We start from the raw sequence: 17,697 nt of genomic DNA, 5'->3' as shown, positions 1-17,697 counted from the left end.
TAAATTTTGGTCAATGACATGAGACAAAGTATATGTGAACTGCTGTATGAAAAGTGAATTTACTCTGTAAATCTTCACCCAAATCCTAATTAAAAAAAAAAAAAAAAAATGCTGGGGAACTCATGGCTGGGGAATTATTGTTTAATGGCTACAAAGTTTCTGTTTGGAATGATAAAAGTGATCTGGAAACAGATAATAATGATGGTTACACGACATCGTAAATATACTTAACACCACCAAATGGTATGCTCAAAAATAGTTAATTGGTAAATTTTATATATATTTTACCACAATTGGAAAAATACAGTAAGAACTTTTTAGAAAGCAAATTTTCTCCTACTTTTCAACAAATACAAGTTAGATTCCATATATCTATTAGAAAGAGGTTGTTTATTTATATTTCCAGTACTAGATTCCTGCTTCTAAACTCAAAAGAGATGTTTGTTGGTCACGTATTTTTCCAGACATCATGGAGATATTTGCAGTAGAGAACAAATGTAATTATCTTTCCTTAGAAGGATTCCTAAATAGTAGTGTTTCTTAGCAACAGTGGACATTACTGACTTCTTCCCCTCCCATGAAAGCAGAAGATGAAGAAGGCAAGCAAAGTGTTCAGTTCTGGATTCAGCACCCAGAAAACTGTCTGCGATCCCATCCATTCTGTCCTTGTCTCTAGGGAGACATCTATTTGGTGCCTCTCCTTCACAGGAACTTTTATTTTGAGTCCATTACTTCCAATCTATTCTTCCTCTCTTGAAAAATTTTATTTACGAAAATAAGTCAAAATCATTAACAGTATAAATGGGCATATAGTGAAAAATGACTGAAACTCTCCCATGTAGACCCTGGTCCTACTTCTTGGATTTATCATTATCAGTAGTATTTGGAATTTTACATTAATACGTATGCATACCCGTGTCTAGATTGACAGTGTATGTGTATTTCTTAGAAGGGTACTCATTTAAATTTTGATTTGGCTATAAAACAGTGAGTATTTTTGGCTTTTGTATAAACCATTTAAAATCCATTTCCATATTCTGGACAATACCTCTTTTCCTATGAAGAAGTTGGTTTTTTTTTTTCAAATTTGTTCCTATTTTAGCAATTTGATAAGGGCTTACTCAGACAAGATCAGATAATTCTGGTACAAATTAGAAAGGAATGCTTTCCACCCATGGTCAGTAATTTTCCTTTTACCCGATAGTCTTGCTGTCCCTGATGTGCTGATAAGTAAGTCTAAAGAAAGGTCTGGGAGCTTCTGGGTATAAGAAAACCCTTAACACCCCTTTTTTGGGAGACATTCTTCCCCGTTTCTGCTGGCCAGTCTTGCTCTCTCATAAGTTATGTCCTGAAGCAAACTATATACATGTGAACAGTTCCTTGCTGTTTTCATTTAACAATGAACAGGTCCTTGCTCTCCAATGTGGTTCTCATGGGATCTCAGTCTTCTTTACAATTGCATGTATCTTGCATAGAAAGGCTTTTCCTACTTGAAAATTGTAAGAAGGTTGCCCAGGTTTTCTTCTAATTCTTACATGATTTAATCAACACACCTAATATATTGGTTCATATGGAATTTATTTTGATCTAAAGAATTACCTATTTTCCAAAAGAAAACAGTTTTTGAATTTGATAGCGGTGCTTCCATTTTATTTTCCTAATGATCATCTTTTTCAATAGAACTCATACCTATCAATTATATTGGGAAAAAAAAAAAAAAAAAAAAGATGATCATTAGGAAAATAATACCTGATACCTATCAGGTGGAAGCACTACTCTCCACATAATTGGCCTACCAAAGCCCAACGTGAAGTGAATGTGAGTGGCTGTGGCAACTCATATTACTCTGGTCACTGATATCCTGAGCTGAAGAACAGAAGGAGTTAGATTCTATAGCTACTGTGACCTTTCTGATTGTGCAGGCAGTGTGTGACTGGGGGAAGATTTCATGCCCTTATTCTGTGAAGGCTCCAATTACATAATAATGCAAGGCAGCCTTTCTACATAGCATCTTTACCTCCTCTTCTGCTGATGAACACAATGAACACAGACTGATAGCCTGCAGAATGCACTGAGTAGAGTTCAGTGCTGTAGGTAGCTGGGCCTGGCCAGAAGATAGAGGATTTGACTGCTTCCTCTCTCGGTGACTTTCTGTTCCTAGTCCTTACTTATCAAGGAAGGGAATGATTCTGAACAAGCTAACTGTGCCTATTTTCAAGAATGTCCTGCCCTTCTAATTAATATGATATTACTTTATTTGTTACTGTTTGCCCTCTTGGAGCAGCTCATTCTCCTGAGTGTTAGCCTCTGAAAATTCAGGAACCACTGAAGGCAAAAGATCAGAATCCCTGGGCCTACAATGAACCAGGTTCAGTTCTAGTCCTCTGTTTCTCTCCCTTGACCTTGTGTTGACCAAGGAGCCTTAAATGCTACACCTTTGTGGCAATTCTCCATTTTGTGCTTCACCCAGTTTTAAATGTAGAAAGTAAAAAAGAAAAAAAAAAAAAAAAAGAGCACTACTTTCCTGGGGCACTAACAAGTGAGCTCTTCTAGCATTTTATGCAAAGGAAGCAGACTTGAATTACCTCTGCTCTTTACCTTGCTACCTTTTGAGGGGTAACAGTCTTATACTCCAGAACTGGATTCCAAACAGATACTCAGTTGCCCTGTGTAGGGTATACCCAGGTTGGAAGCCAGCTTCTTTGCAGACAGATGGAGACTAATTTCTAAGCCACACAAAGGCACTGATTTTTGTAAATAATGAGCAATCTATTTCATGGAATTTGAAAAAGTTGATTTCAATGTGCTTAAAATAAAAAATAAATAGAGACAAATTCAAAAACAAGTGCAGATGTAGTTGTCAGCTTGCCATTTAGCTGAGCTGGTGGTTCTAGAGAGGTTTTTACCTAAGGTAGGCTGTGTAATGGCTCTCTTTTGTTTAGTGAGAGCCAGGAACACAGTTCCATCTAAATGTAAATCACTAACTGGCAGAGCAAAGGGCACAATTGTGGCAAACCACAACTGTAACTAAAATTGAGAAAGATGCTGAGATTCACTCTAAAACAGCTTTCACTGAATACAAGGTAGCAAGACCAGTAGACAACTGAAGTATTTCCCCGCTCCTAGCAGTAGTGCCTAAGGCACTTGACTGCTAACCAGGAGCCTGGCAGTTCAAACCCACCAGCCCCTCCTCGTAAGGAAGATGGGGCAATCTACTTTCGTAGTGATGCTGCCTCAGAAACCCAAGGAGGGGTTGCTATGAATTGGGTCCGACTCATGGCACATAACAACAACAACAAAAGGGACAGCGTTTCTATAGACAACACAGTCAACAATTCATTCGATGCACCTCAGGTAGTGAGGTGTGAAATTTGGCTTGGAGGCAACAGGGTTACTAGGTTGAGAATGAGTGCTTCACAGAAGTGGGGCTACGGACTTTTCACACAGAGGTGGATCCTGCTACCCAACTTGGCATGCTCCACTCACTCCAGGGCTGACCTTAGTACCCATCCTCTCTCATCTGATACACTATATGGAACCTCACCACTGGCAGAAACCTGACTAGGCACAGAAGGTTCATGTTCATTGCTCGCCAGTGCCCTCTGCTGATAACCTCAAGCAAGAGGCACTCACGTGTCTTGGCCACAGTCTCCAAAGACTCCAAAATAGATTGACTTCTTGAACTGAGATGTTCCTCAGACTTTTCCACAGATGTCTGCAACTAAGACACCAAAAATTAAGAAAGAAATCACAGACTGTTACCATATTTTATTAACTTTGAGAATTCTCATTTAATGAGTTTTAAAAAAGAGTAGTTAACTTTGCTATTCTACGTGAACTAAAGTAAATACAGTATAATTATTAAATTTCCTAGAGTATGATGTTCTAACTCTTTGAAATGAAGATGTACTTACTCTGTGCATACTTTCTTTGACATGGGAAATAAAGCTGCATAGAACCTCACTAGGAGAGAAAAAAGAAAGCAAATCTGTGAAATACTGAATAGCTATAATAGATAATGGATAACAGAACTGATTCCATGAACAACATGGCATCAAAATAGTGCTTGATCAGAGTTGGATACCCTAAGAAACCCAAGATGCCCTAAGAAACCTCACTGTTCCGCTCGAGAAAAAGGATAGCATAGACTTTTCAAAATTATTTTCAAGGCACACCACTCTTTTATTTTTTAATTCCACTCTTTATGAACCTTATTGTTGTGCTGGGTGTTGTCAAGTTGATTCCAACTCATAGAGACCCCACACGATACAACAGAACTACTCCATCGATTTTTTTTTTAAATATTTTATTGCATTTTTGGTGAAAGTTTACATAATACATTAGGTTTCCATTTGGCAATTTCGATACAGATTGTTCAGTGACATTATTATATTTTTCACAATGTGTCAACACTCTGTTTTGGTTGTTGTTTCCAGTACTCTAGTTTCCTTGCTTCCTTATTTTTTCATCTTTGCTTTACAGTAAATGTTGACCTTTTTGTCTCAGATAGATAGTTTTTAGTAAAACACCATACTTATGGGTAATAGCCTTTATTTTGTGTGCCACACTGTTATTTCACTTAAAGGTGATCTTAGATAGTTTTGGTTCAAGGTTCAAAGAATATCTCAGGGTGATAGTCTCAGGGAGTTCTGTGGTCTTAACTGGTCTAGTAAGTCTGGTCTTTTCTAAGAATGTGAGTTTTGTTCTACATTTTTTTCTCCCATTCTCTCCAGGATCACCTACTATGACCATGGTCAGAGCAGTTGGTAATGATAGCTGGGCACCATCTAGTTCTTCTCATCTCTTGATGGATGAGGCTATACTTCATGTAGGCTATTAGCCCTTGTAGACTTGTTTCTCCCCTGAAACTTTGGTTTCCTTCTTACTCTTTTCCTCCTGACAAGTAGAAACAAATAGATGGCCACTTGCAAGTTTTTAAGACCCCAGATGCTATTCACTTCACTAGGAGCAGAACATGAACTTTGTGAACTATATTATGCCAATTGACTGAGCTGTCCCATGAGACTAAGGTCCTAAGCTTTCAAACCCAAAAAGTCGATCCTGCAAGGTATTTGGTAATGTCTGAGAAGTATCTGTAATTGTGTCTTCTATGAGTATGCCTGCACACACACATCTGTACTTATATATACATATATATACATCTATCTGTGCACACACATGTATACACCTGTACTTACTTGTATAACTATACGTTTGTATGCATACATATGAGACCATACACTCATTTTTTGGTCATTGTTAGTGTTGTTGCTAAATTATATATTTCAAATTCTTCAGTACAAGCATAATTTTCTCTTGAACATTTCTCAGCAACATCATTTACTTTGAACTGTGCTACTTTTCCCATCACCAAAAATAACAAGTATCTATGATCTAGAGTATAATCCTCCCCACCCCCATAACCACCAATGGATATTGGTCTCTTTATAAGTATCTAAGAAGCTCCGGTGGCACAGTGCCTAAGACATTTGACTGCTAACCAGAAGATTGGCAGTTCAAACCCACCAGCCACTCCACAGAAAAAAGACTGGGCAATCTACTTCCATAAAGATTTACCACCTTGGCAACCCAAAGAGGGTCGCTATGAGTTGGAATCAACTCGATGGCAGTGAGTTTGGTTTGGTTACATGTATCTATTCTTGTCTTCTCATAAAAGTGGGATTATACAATATTTGTCCTAATGTGATTAACTTATTTTACTTAGCATTACATCCTACAGGTCTGTGATAGTTGGAGCTGCGTGTCAACTTGGCTGGACCACAATTCTGTGTGGTTTAAGCAATCGTGATGTAGTTGTTCCCATGATGGGATCAGATGATTATGTTTTGAGCAGCTAATCTGTTGAAAGTGAGTTTTGCTATGGGTGTGGCCTGCTTCCAGTATATCTATGGACATCCTGGGAAAAGAGACATTCCTCTGTGGATCAGGATTCTGTTATGCTGCCTACAAATGTCCATGAGCGAACAATCCACCATTTAGTGTGGAGATCTTGGATTCGTCATTTGTTGGAGTCAACAGCCAGTACACTGCCTGCCAACCTTGAGCTCCTCAGTCCCTGCAGCTGCAAGAGTCAGGAAAAGCCTCCAGCTTGATGTTTGATCCAAGAACTTTGGACTTGCCAGCTCCAATTAGCGTGTGAGCCACTTTCTTAAGATAAATTTTTTTTTTCTGTTTCTTTCTCTATAAGCTTTACTGGTTTTATTTCTCTGGAGAACCCAGTCTAACACAAGGTTCATCCATATTATGTTTTGCACACTCATCATTGTTCTTCCTGGTTCTATAGTGTTCTATTGTATGTATATACCACATTTTGTTTATCCATTCATCTGCTGTATTCTTTCACTTAGGTCATTTCCATTATCTTGCTATTGTGAATAATGCTACAATAAACATAGGTATGACTCCTATAAGGTATTCTTGCCTGTAATCTTCATAGGAGCAAATAGCCAGGACTTTCTCCCAGGGAGCTGCTGGGTGGGTTTTGAACCAACCACCTTTAGGTTAGCTGCTGAGCACTTAATAATATTGTGCCACCATGGCTACTTTTTTTTTTTTTTTAATGGATCTTAAAAATTTTGATGTCAAATTTTTAGAAAAGACAGCTTTCATTTTTATGGTAACACTATTTTCCAAAGGATGAAAAACTCTTTTTCTGGTAGTCCAAAATTCCTACATACATTTTAGTCTTACCATAATTTTGACTGTAAGAATAAGGTACTATAGAGACAATTCTGGGGAAAACACTAATTTCTAATGAAAAAAATAAACTATTACAATTATTACTCAAATAAACATCCTACTCTTAAAAATATTCAGACACAGATTGTCATTAACAAAATTTTACTTTACAAAATTAACAAAATATTTCTTTAATCTATAAAATAAGAAAGTAAATGTTAAATATTGAATCCCAATAATATAACTTGTTGCTAGCTGCCATCGAGTCAGCCCCCAACTCATGGCAGCCCTGTATGTTATAGGGTAAAAATGTCCCAGAGGATTTTCTTGGCTGTATCTTTATGAAAGCAGATCACTAGCCTTTCTTCTGAGGAGCCGTTGGGTTGGCTTGAACCTTCAGCTGTTAGGTTAGCAGCTGATCAGAAATTGCTTGCACCACTCAGGTTCCATACCGAGTTTTCGATAGCCCATCAGATCAACTTTAATAAGAGAATTTATTATTACTGTTTGGGAATCTACAAATCACATGCTTGATATGAAAGAAATTAGGACATTGTTTAAAAACAATAGGAATATTAAAAGTGAAAAAACTAATGAGTGCAGGATGTTAAGAACAGAATGTTACTAAGTGATACAAGCAGAAAATAAGAGACTCTAGACACTAAAAATAGCAGAAATTAAAAAAAAAATCAGAATAGAAGATATAGTTAAGGAAATTGATAGAAAGTAGAACACAAAGAAATGGAAAACAGATAAAAAGTATATAAAAAAATTTAGAGGATAAATCCAGGAGATCCATCATATCCCTAAGACAGGATATTCAAAAAGAGAGAAGAGTGAAAATAGAGAGGCTATATTCAAAGATAAAATACAATAATAATAATCCAAGAACAGAGGACATAGGCTTACAGACTGAAAGGAACTACCCAACATCCAGGCACTATGACGTGCCACATCAAAGCATGTCATTGTATAATGTTAGATCTCTAATGAAAGAATACTAAAAATTTCCAGACAGAAAAAAGCAAATGATATACAAAGGGTGGCATTAGGCATCTTAAAAGCAAAATAAGATAGAATAAGACAATAGAGCAATACCTTAAAAATTTTGAGGAAAAAGAAAAAGGTAGAATTCTATATCCACCCTAACTTGCAATCAAGTGTCAGGGGAAAATAAAGAATTTCAGATCTATACCACCACCACCAGTTGCTGTAGAGATGATTTCTGACTCATAGAGACCCTATGTGTGTCAGAGAATTATGCTGCATAGGGTTTTCAAGGCCATGACCTTTCCAAAGCAGAGCTCCAGGCCTTTCTTCCAAAGTACCTCTGGGTGGTTTCAGACTTGTCAATCTTTTGGTTAATAGCAGACTACTTAACCATTTGTGCCACCCAGGGATTCCCTCAAGTATACAAGATCTCAAAAAACTGTTTAGGTGTCAGGTACTTATCCTCAGAAAGTTTCTGGAACATGTCCTCCATCAAATCCAAGGCATAAACCAAGAAAGAAGAGGACACAAGGTCCAAGAAACAGAGGATCCAGCACAGGAGAGAGTGTTCTAACAGATCTATAGGATGGTAAGCCAGGTGTGACACACGAAAGAGTCATTAGAGAGACAATGAAAAGTATCTAGGTTTATTGCTCTCAAAGTTCCCAAAGAGTAGATACATAGGTAGACAGGTGAAATGATCAGATATGTCTAGGCAAAAGGGAATATATTCATGACCATATATAATATAATAGTATTGGCAGACAATATTTCTACATATAAATTTCTATGTGCTATAAGAATGTCCATATATATATATAATGGGAGCTCTGGGAGGTCTGGTAGTATAGTGCCTAAGGCACTTGACTGCTAACCAGAAGGCTGGCAGTTCAAACCCACCAGCCAGTCCTCGGAAGGAAGGTTGGGCAATCTACTTCCACAGTGATACCACCTTGGAAACCCAAGGAGGGGTCACTATGAGTTGGGTGCAACTAGATGGCACATAACAACAACATAAATGTATATATAATAGAGCTAACAGAGGGCAAAGTTATGATACCTTATGTTCTACTTACCTAGTACTGCTCTGACAAGAATATACCACAAATGGGATGGCCTTAACAAACAAGAGTTTATTCTTACAATTGGGGGCTTTAAGTCCAAGTTCAAGTACCAGGTTCTAGGGGCTGGGTGAAAGCCCCTCAACCTTGGGGTCCAGCTCTACCTCCTGCTCCCGGCCTACTGGAGCTAGAGGTGTTTCTTCACTCAGCTGCTGGCTGCTGAGGCTGAGAAGCCCCAAGGTTGACAAGTAAAAAAGGCACAGTCCCGATATTACCAAACCACATGGCAGGCTATTAATTTAAGTCCATTGTAAGTCCCAAGGTTGGGAGAGCATGGCAGGCTACTGAGCAACAACACGGCTACATGCAGGCATACCATATGCTATGGGTCATTCTCAAAGCTTCTCCTTATATACAGGAAGCAGACCACCTACCCAAAGGCAGCTACTCAGCTGCTCCTAGTAGATTACACATGGAGTTGATTACCAGTCTCATCACGGGGAATACTATATTCAGCTGCCCAGCTACTCAACCAGGCCTAGCCAAGTTGACACACAAACATAACTCCTACACCTTATCAGCCACAGCCAAACACTCTGAGGGAATGAGTCACTGGGCCCACGGGTGGGGACATCACACTTAACCGGCATAACATACTACACAAAAACATTGTTCTACCTCCTGCTTTGGTGAGTTGCAACTGTGGTCTCAAAACCTTACAAGTGGCCATCTAAGATGCAAGAATTGGTCTCTCCTCGTCCAGAGCAAAGAAGAATGAAGAAAACCAAAAATGCATGGAAACAATTAGTCCAAAACCAGTGGACCATGCAAACCTCAGCCTACATGACCCTGAGACCAGAACTAGATGGTGCTGAGATACCATTGTCAACCACTCAGAAACAGATCAAAATAGGATAGCCTGGATAGAATGGGAAAAATTTGGAACAAAACTCAAAATCATAAAAAAGACCAGGCTTACTGATCTGATTGTTGTTATGCGCTGTCGAGTCGGACCTGACTCATAGCGACCCTTCCTTGGGTTTCCGAGGCAGTAACACTACGGAAGTGGATTGCCCCATCTTCCTTCCAAGGAGTGGCTGGTGGGTTTGAACCACCAGCCTTCTGGTTAGCAGTCAAGTGCCTTAGGCATTATGCTACCAGAGCTCCCTTTGGGCACTATAGAGATTGGTAAAACCCCTGGGACCATGAACCCTCATCACCCTTCAGGCCTGAATTTAAACTCACTCCTGTGGCTTCCAGCCAAATAGACAGGCATATCAGGTAGACATTTACACCACATAGGTTCACTCCTTAAAATAATCAACCATGGAAGATCAGAAAAGCAGCATTTGCACAGGGAGATAGCTCAGAGGGCAGGAATACCAGGAAAGGACACAGGGAAGAAGTGAGAAGAGAGCTGTTACATTATGGGGATTGCAATCAATGTCATGAAATAAAATGTGTAGAAATGTTGTATGGAAATTGAATTTGCTCTGTAAACTTTCACCCAAATCACAATTAAAAAAAAAAAAAAAAAGAAGAAGAAGAAGAAAGAAAAGTTCCCAGAGATAGGAAGGGACAGCTTGCCATGATGCAGGGCCAAACAGGGGCTGCACCCAGAAGACAGGGTAACAACAAACTGGAATTGTAGGAGAGGGCTTATGTATGGCAAGCAGTGGGGGGTTAGCTAGGTTTCTCAGGCTTCCTGGAGATTGGGCATTTTGAACAATTCTGTAGGCTCAGAGGGCATAGGGTCTGTCCCTAGTTGTTGGCTATCTGGTCCTGGGGCGATAAGAGAGTACCAAGTTCAGATTGGAGCGAGGAGGAATGTCTCCCAGAAGAAAATGGCACTGGATTTCTGATGTGCTTGAACATGTAACAAGGAACATTTCTGTTCTGCTGCAGAATGTGGGGATGAACTGTGATTCTCATATAGAAAACTAAGCAAAAGAGAGAACAAGTCAATTTCTTTCTTGGGTTAAAGTCTAAGTTGTTTTTTTTTTTTAATGATGTTTTATTGAGTCTTTGGTGAAAGTTTACACAGCAAGTTAGGTTCCCATTTGACAACTTCTACACAAATCGTTCAGTGACGTTAATTATATTTACCACAGTGTCAACATTCTCTTTGTGTTCTGTTTGTTCCCTTTTCAGTACTCTAGTTTCCCTGCTCATTTTCTTCTTTGTTTTTGAGAAATTGTTGACTTTTTAGTCTCATACTGATGGTTATTAAGAAGGCACCAATCTTACAGGTAAAATCCTTTATTTTGTGTGTCACTCTCCTTCTTTAGAAGGTGAACCCAGGAGATAGGTTCAGTTCTAGGTTTAGACTGTTTTGCTGATAGTCTGAAGGGGTTTTCTGTTGTCTACTGTTCCAGTCTGTCTGGCCTTTTTTTTTTTTTTTAAATAAGAGTTTGAGGTCTGTTTCATATTGTTCTCCCATTCTATTCAGGACAAAGCAATTTTTAATATTGGGAAAAGGTAATCATAGTATGTATAGTACTTCTAGGCTAGAGGTAAAGAGAAGTAAATTCTCATCTTCCAGGGTAGGAAGTCATTATTTAAAGCTGGAAAAAAAAAAAAAAAAATCAAACTCACTGCCATCAAGTCGGATCTGACTCATAGCAAACCCTCCTTGGGTTTCTGAGGCAGTATCTCCACAGAAGTAGATTGCCCAATCTTCCTTCCAAGGAGTGGCTGGTGGGTTTGAACTGACAGCCTTCTGGTTAGCAGTCAAATGCCTTATGCACCACCAGAGCCTCTTCTAACATATGCCTTGAGACATACAGAGGTAATTATGAGGATAGCTTAAAAGGATTGCAAATTGGTTGCAAAAAGGAAAGAGAATTGGGCGAGGGAAGATAGATTTGCTGTTTTTCACTATGAGCTTAATTGTATTCTTTGAAAAACTATGTACATATTTTAACTTGATTGGCAAAAATATATAAAATAAAAGGAAATAATTTTAAAGTGTAACAATGCTACCCAAGCACTGGATAGAAAGCCTCTACTAAATTATACCACTGGTTGCGAGCAATCCTTTATCCTCATGATCTCATTGGCATTTGGGAACCTATATCCCCAACATTAAATGATATCATACAAATTAAATGTATTCTATATATAATTTTATACTTAAATGTTTTACATATAACTTGTAGATCCCGCTTTGTAACTATTTATTAATACTTGGTTCCACCTTATCTGAATTAAAATGTCAAATTCTGATTTACCCAAAAGCCTTCAAAGGTGCTTAATAGAGCAAAAACATTAAAAGCTTGATAATTGAACCTTTCACAAAAAGCTACATTCATTTGGAAGCCACTTTTATTCTTCCTTACCAAGCATACACATCCTACACACAATAAGATGTTTAGAAATAGCAATTTCTCATCCACCCACACTTAAGTCCATAAAGAGTCAAGAATAACCTAATCCAGTTTCTAGAAAAAGTCAATGAGGACACTGTTAATTTGTGTCAAAAAAGCTTCTTTTTTTTTTTTTTTTTTAAATAGAGTAAGCTCTGTACTACCCTGTGTTGGTGAATTATTTTGCTTTGAAAATCAGTCACTCAAGTAATTTATTGAGTCCTCTTTTGTGACAGCGCTTGGTTATAGGCTTTGGTGATACAGAGTGAAAAATATTCAAGTCCCTACCTAAGGGAGCTTACACTCCAGATGTTGATTTTGAATGTGGTTCCAAACTCTACTCAAATTAATTGAGTGATTCTCTTTATTTAAATAAATAAATACAAGCATATTGAATCTGATCTATTTATTGACATGTCCAGTAATAACAATGTGCTTATGAACATTACAGTACATGCCAGGCTGACAGCAATATTATACCATGATGCAGCTGGGCCATTTGTGTGTAGTCAGCACCTATTTTGAGAGTTGAGTATTCATGCTATTTTTATCCTAAGACGTTTTCATAACTTTGCCTCCTGTATGTTCTGGTTACACTCATGAATATTATTTGAAGCAAATATAAATATATAGGTAAAGACAACCTCTGTCAAACCTGTATCTATTCATGGCTATAGTTCCATTCACCTTCCCACCTCTGTTCATATTGAGTGTCAATGTATCTACTCTGAAATTATTGTTATTACTGTTATTGTAGGACTGTGTATATATTATTTACCTTTGTTGCCCTTAACTCTTGTACTCCTCCACGTGTCTTCCACTGCCTTGATAATTTTGTGCTGACCCCCCCTTATTGTATATTGCCTTTTCCTTTACTCAAGTTAATATGTGTCTGTTAAATATTAAAATAACACTCACTGAGAACATCCATATAATAAAGTACAATGCAGTTATTAGAAGTGAATTTGTAGATTACATATAAAAATAATCATTAAATATTATTAAATTTAAAAAGCACTTTGCAAATACTCCATAGAAAACAATCCCATTTTTACTTTAAAAAATAAACAGAGCATAGATTATTTATTATTTTTTACTTCCTTTTGCCTAGACATGATCATTTAGCCAACCTATATAGCCACCTGTAGATTAATGTTTGTTATTACTGACAATGCAGTATTGTGTATGTAAAAGTGTTTACCTTTGTTGTCTGTACCTCTTGTGCATCTCTCTGTATCTTCCTTTTCTTTAGTGTTATTGTAAATAGACTAGAGTTTTATGTTGTTATTGTTAGCTGCCATCAAGTTAGTTCCAACTCATAGCAACCCTACGTACAACAAAGTGAAATACTGCCTGGTCCTATGCCATCTTCATAATTATTGCCATGTTTGAGGTCATTGTTGCAGCCACTGTGTCAATCCATCTCATTAAGAGTCTTCCTTTTATTCGCTGACCCTCTACTAAGCATGATGTCTTCTTCTCAAAGGACTGGTCCCTCTTGATAACACATTCCAAGAATGTGAGATGAAATCTTGCTGTACTTCTTCCAAGACAGATTGGTTCGTTTTTCTGGCAGTCCATGGTATATTCAATATTCTTTGCCAACACCATAATTCAAATGCATCATCAATTCTTCTTGGGTTTTCCTTATTCACTGTCCAGCTTTCGTACGCATATGAGGCAACTGGAAATACCATGGCTTGGGGCAGTTACACCTTAGTCCTCAAAGTGACATCTTTGTTTTTTACCAGTTTAAAAAGGTCTTTTGCAGCAGATTTGCACAATGCAATACATCATTTGATTTCTTGACTGCTGCTTTCATGGGTGTTGTGGATCCAAGGAAAACAAAATCTTTGACAATTTCAATCTTTTCTCCACTTACCATGATGTTGCTTATTAGTCCAGTTCTGAGAATGTTTGTTTTCTTTATGTTGAGATGCAATCCACAATGGAAGCTATAGTCTTTGATCTTCATCACTAAGTGCTTCAAGTTCTCTTCACTTTTTGCAAGCAAGGTTCTGTCATCTGCATATCTCATGTTATTAATGAGTCTTCCTCCAATCCTGATGTTGCATTCTTCTTTATATAGTCCAGCTTCTTGGATTATTTGCTCAGCATACAGATTGAATAAATATGGTGAAAGGATACAACCCTGACACACATCTTTCCTGATTTTAAACCATGTAGTATCTCCTTGTTCTGTCTGAACAACTGCCTCTTGGTCTATGTACAGTTTCCTCATGAGGACAATTAAATGTTCTGGAATTCTAAGTCTCTGCAGTGTCATCCATAACTTGCTATGATCCACAGAGTGGAATGTCTTTACATAATAAATAAAACACAGATAAACATCTTTCTGGTATTCTCTGCTTTCAGCCAAGATCCATGTGACACCAGCAATGATATCCCCTGTTCCTTGCCCTCTTCTGAATCTGGGTTGAATTTCTGGCCATTCCTGTCAATGTACTACTGCAACCATTTTGAATTACATTCAGCAAAACTTTACTTGTGTGTGATATTAGTGATATTGTTCAATAATTTCCACATTCTGTTGGATCACCTTTCCTTGGAATGGACACAATGGATCTCTTCTTGTCACCTGGCCACGTACCTGTTGTCTTCCAAATTTCTTGGCACTACCAGCATTGCATCCATTAGTTGAAAAATCTCCACTGGTATTCAGTCAATTTGTTTTTCACTAATGATTTCAGTGTAGATTGGACATCTTCCTTCATTACCATTATTCTTGATTATATGCTAGCTCCTGAAATGGTTGAATGTCAACCAATTCTTTTTGGTACATTGATTCCATGTATTTCTTCCATCTTCCCTTGATGCTTTCTGTGCCATTCAATATCTTGTCCACAGAGTCCTTCAATATTGCACTCAAGGCTTGAATTTTTTCTTTTTTTCCCCAGTTATTTCAGCTTGAGAAATGTCAAGCATGTTCTTCCCTTTTGTTTTTCTACTTTCAGGTCTTTCCACATTTCATTGTAATATGTGCTGCCCTTTGAAATCTTCTGTTCAGCTATTTTACTTCATCATATCTTCTATTTGCTTTAGCTTCTCTACAGTCAAGACAAATTTCAGAGTTTCTCTGACATCCATTTTGGTTTTTTCTTTCTTTCCTGTCTTTTCAATGACCTTTTGTATTTTTCATGTATGATGTCCTTGATGTCATCATAAACTCATCTGGTCTTTGGTCCAGTATGTCAATGCATCAAATCTATTCTTAAGATGGTCTCTAAATCAGGTAGGATATACTCAACATTGTGCTTTGGCTCTCATGGACTTGTTTTAATTTTCTTCAGTTTCAACTTGAACTTGTATATGAGCAATTGATGATCTGTCCTGCAGTATGCCCCTGGCCTTATTCTGACTGATGGCATTGAGCTTCTCCGTTGTCTCTTTCCACAGATGTAGTTGAATTGATTCCTATGTGTTCCACCTAGCAATGTCCATGTGTATAGTCACTATTTATGTTGTTGAAAAAAAGTGTTTGCAATGAATAAGTCATTGGTCTTACAAAATTCTATTGCATAATCTCTGGTGTCATTTCTATCACCAAGACCATACAAACCAGTTATATAAACCAGTGTTAATGGTGGCCCACAAAATAAGCTGATTCAGAGGCATAGTTGAGACAGATCCAAGGTCTCTGGCCAGAACATCCACTCAGTTTAGATGTGCCTCTCTGAATGGAGCCTATCCTGCCATTCCCAGTCAGTGCTAGGAGCTTGGAGCGAGGAGAGCTAGGAGTCCCAAAACGCTTAGTTGTGAACCTTACTCCAGTATTTACAACTTTGTATTTAGAATGTCAAGTCTAGAGTCTTTATCTTAGGCCATTCTGCATCTGATCCTCTTTCTCATTTGGGAATTCTCCAGATTTGGGAGAGAAGCAGTCTCTTCCTTCAGAGACTGAGAGTACAAGGGGCTTGCTTTTTCCGTCTCCCCTGCACCCTGGGCTGTCACCTCTTACATGACTTGCTCAGACCTGGTATCAGGAGGAAGATACTGTGAGCTCTCTCTGGTGACTATGACTACAGTAGCAGAAAAATGGAGCTCTAAGGGCCAGTACCAGGGCTATAGGGGCAATGGTGCAGAGGAGGGTTTACTGTACCACGAGGGGCAGGCAGCAGATCACTGTGGAAGTAGACTGTCCAACGTTCCTTCCAAGAAGTGGCTGGTGGCTTTGAACCACCAGCCTTCTGGTTAGCAGTCAAATGCCTTAGGCACTATGCCACCAGACTGCCTAACTTCTAACTATAAGCTCGTTATGAGTGTAATATATTATATGCAGCTAAACATAATCCTAATAGAATGACATATCAAATATCCTTTAAAAAATATTTTCACAATTAAGAGACTTCTGGTAAGATGGAGGAACAGTTAGACAAGCGACACAGACCCTCTTCAACAAAGAAAAGAAAAACCAGTTGACAGAGACACAGAAGATAATCCTGGAGCCTTGAGCTTTGAAAGGAACTACACAGAAGTGGATTAGGCACCAACTAAAACCTGAACGAAAACAGTGAGTACAGAGGTGGTCAGAGCTGTGGTCTGTCAGTTACTCTGATGGGACCAACAGCCTGAATATTTTCAAGTGGTGTTGAGACCTGAGAATTGACCTAAAGATCAGCCCTGGTCACCAAGGGCTGCAGGAATGACTGCGCTGGTGGACTATGACTAGGAAGGGAAATAGTAAGGAGGGAGACAACTTGAGCTGTTGACTTTCTGCTGTCTGGAGGGCACAGCCATTTTGATTGTTCACGCAGCAGCCATTGTGGATATCTAAAATGACCGAGGGTGCAGCCATTTTGAATCTTTACAACTGGCAACCATTTTGGATTTAAAAGTGACAGCATTTTCATTCAGATTCCAGGGACCTAAGAATAGGCTCTGTTTGCCAACGTCAGCAGGGACATATGAGAGGCTGACAACAGGAAAGGAGACAGGTGGTGAGTGTATAAGTGCTGTCAACTAGTGAATAGAGGAGCACAGTCCCCTGCTTGTGTAGATAACATACAAAGAAAACAAAAATCGTGGGCAAGTCACTCCAACATACAATCACCAATTAAATATAAACACAAAAACATCACTGCCTCAGAGACAAAAGAGCATCACAGTCCACAGAAAGAAGCAAGATAAAACAGGAGAAACAAGGGACCAGGATACAGACCCAAAATACATCCCTGAGAAAGATGCAGCATTGGAACTCCCTGATAAGGAATTCAAAAGAATTTTATTTAGGTATCTTCAACAAATTGAGAGACAGATCAGGGAAAATACAGAGAAAACCTTAGAACAATTTTGAAAGACAATACAAGAAGAAAATGACAAATGAAAAATTAGAAATGATATAAAATCTACACACAGAAATCCAGAAGATTAATACTAAGTTTTCAGAAATAGATAAGACATTGAATGGGCAAAGGAGCAGAATTAAATCAATGGAAAACAGAATTAGAAAGACTGAAAGCAAATACCTGAACACTTCTTTGGAAATGGATCAATTAGAAAAAAGATCAAAACAAAATGAAGAAAGCCTAAGGTTCATGGGGGATACTATCAAAAGGAATAAC

At 38.3% G+C, this 17,697-nt stretch overlaps 1 protein-coding gene across 1 annotated transcript in view; it reads right to left on the bottom strand.

The window, feature by feature from the left end:
* Positions 1–17,697, bottom strand: part of IHO1 (interactor of HORMAD1 1) — a 91,598-nt gene that overhangs the window by 16,200 nt on the left and 57,701 nt on the right. Inside the window, exons 4-5 of the mRNA XM_007955326.1 lie at positions 3,915–3,963; positions 3,634–3,721 (exon numbers count right to left, since the gene is read on the bottom strand). Coding sequence (XP_007953517.1) covers positions 3,634–3,721; positions 3,915–3,963 — 137 coding nt within the window. The remainder of the gene's footprint in view (positions 1–3,633; positions 3,722–3,914; positions 3,964–17,697) is intronic.

The sequence above is a fragment of the Orycteropus afer genome, unplaced genomic scaffold (assembly GCF_000298275.1).
Source record: "Orycteropus afer afer isolate SDZICR_OR568_19922 unplaced genomic scaffold, OryAfe1.0 scaffold00498, whole genome shotgun sequence".
NCBI classification, from domain to species: Eukaryota; Metazoa; Chordata; class Mammalia; order Tubulidentata; family Orycteropodidae; genus Orycteropus; species Orycteropus afer.
Note: the sequence above shows the minus strand (reverse complement) of the source record. Positions and strands in the feature narration are given on the sequence as shown.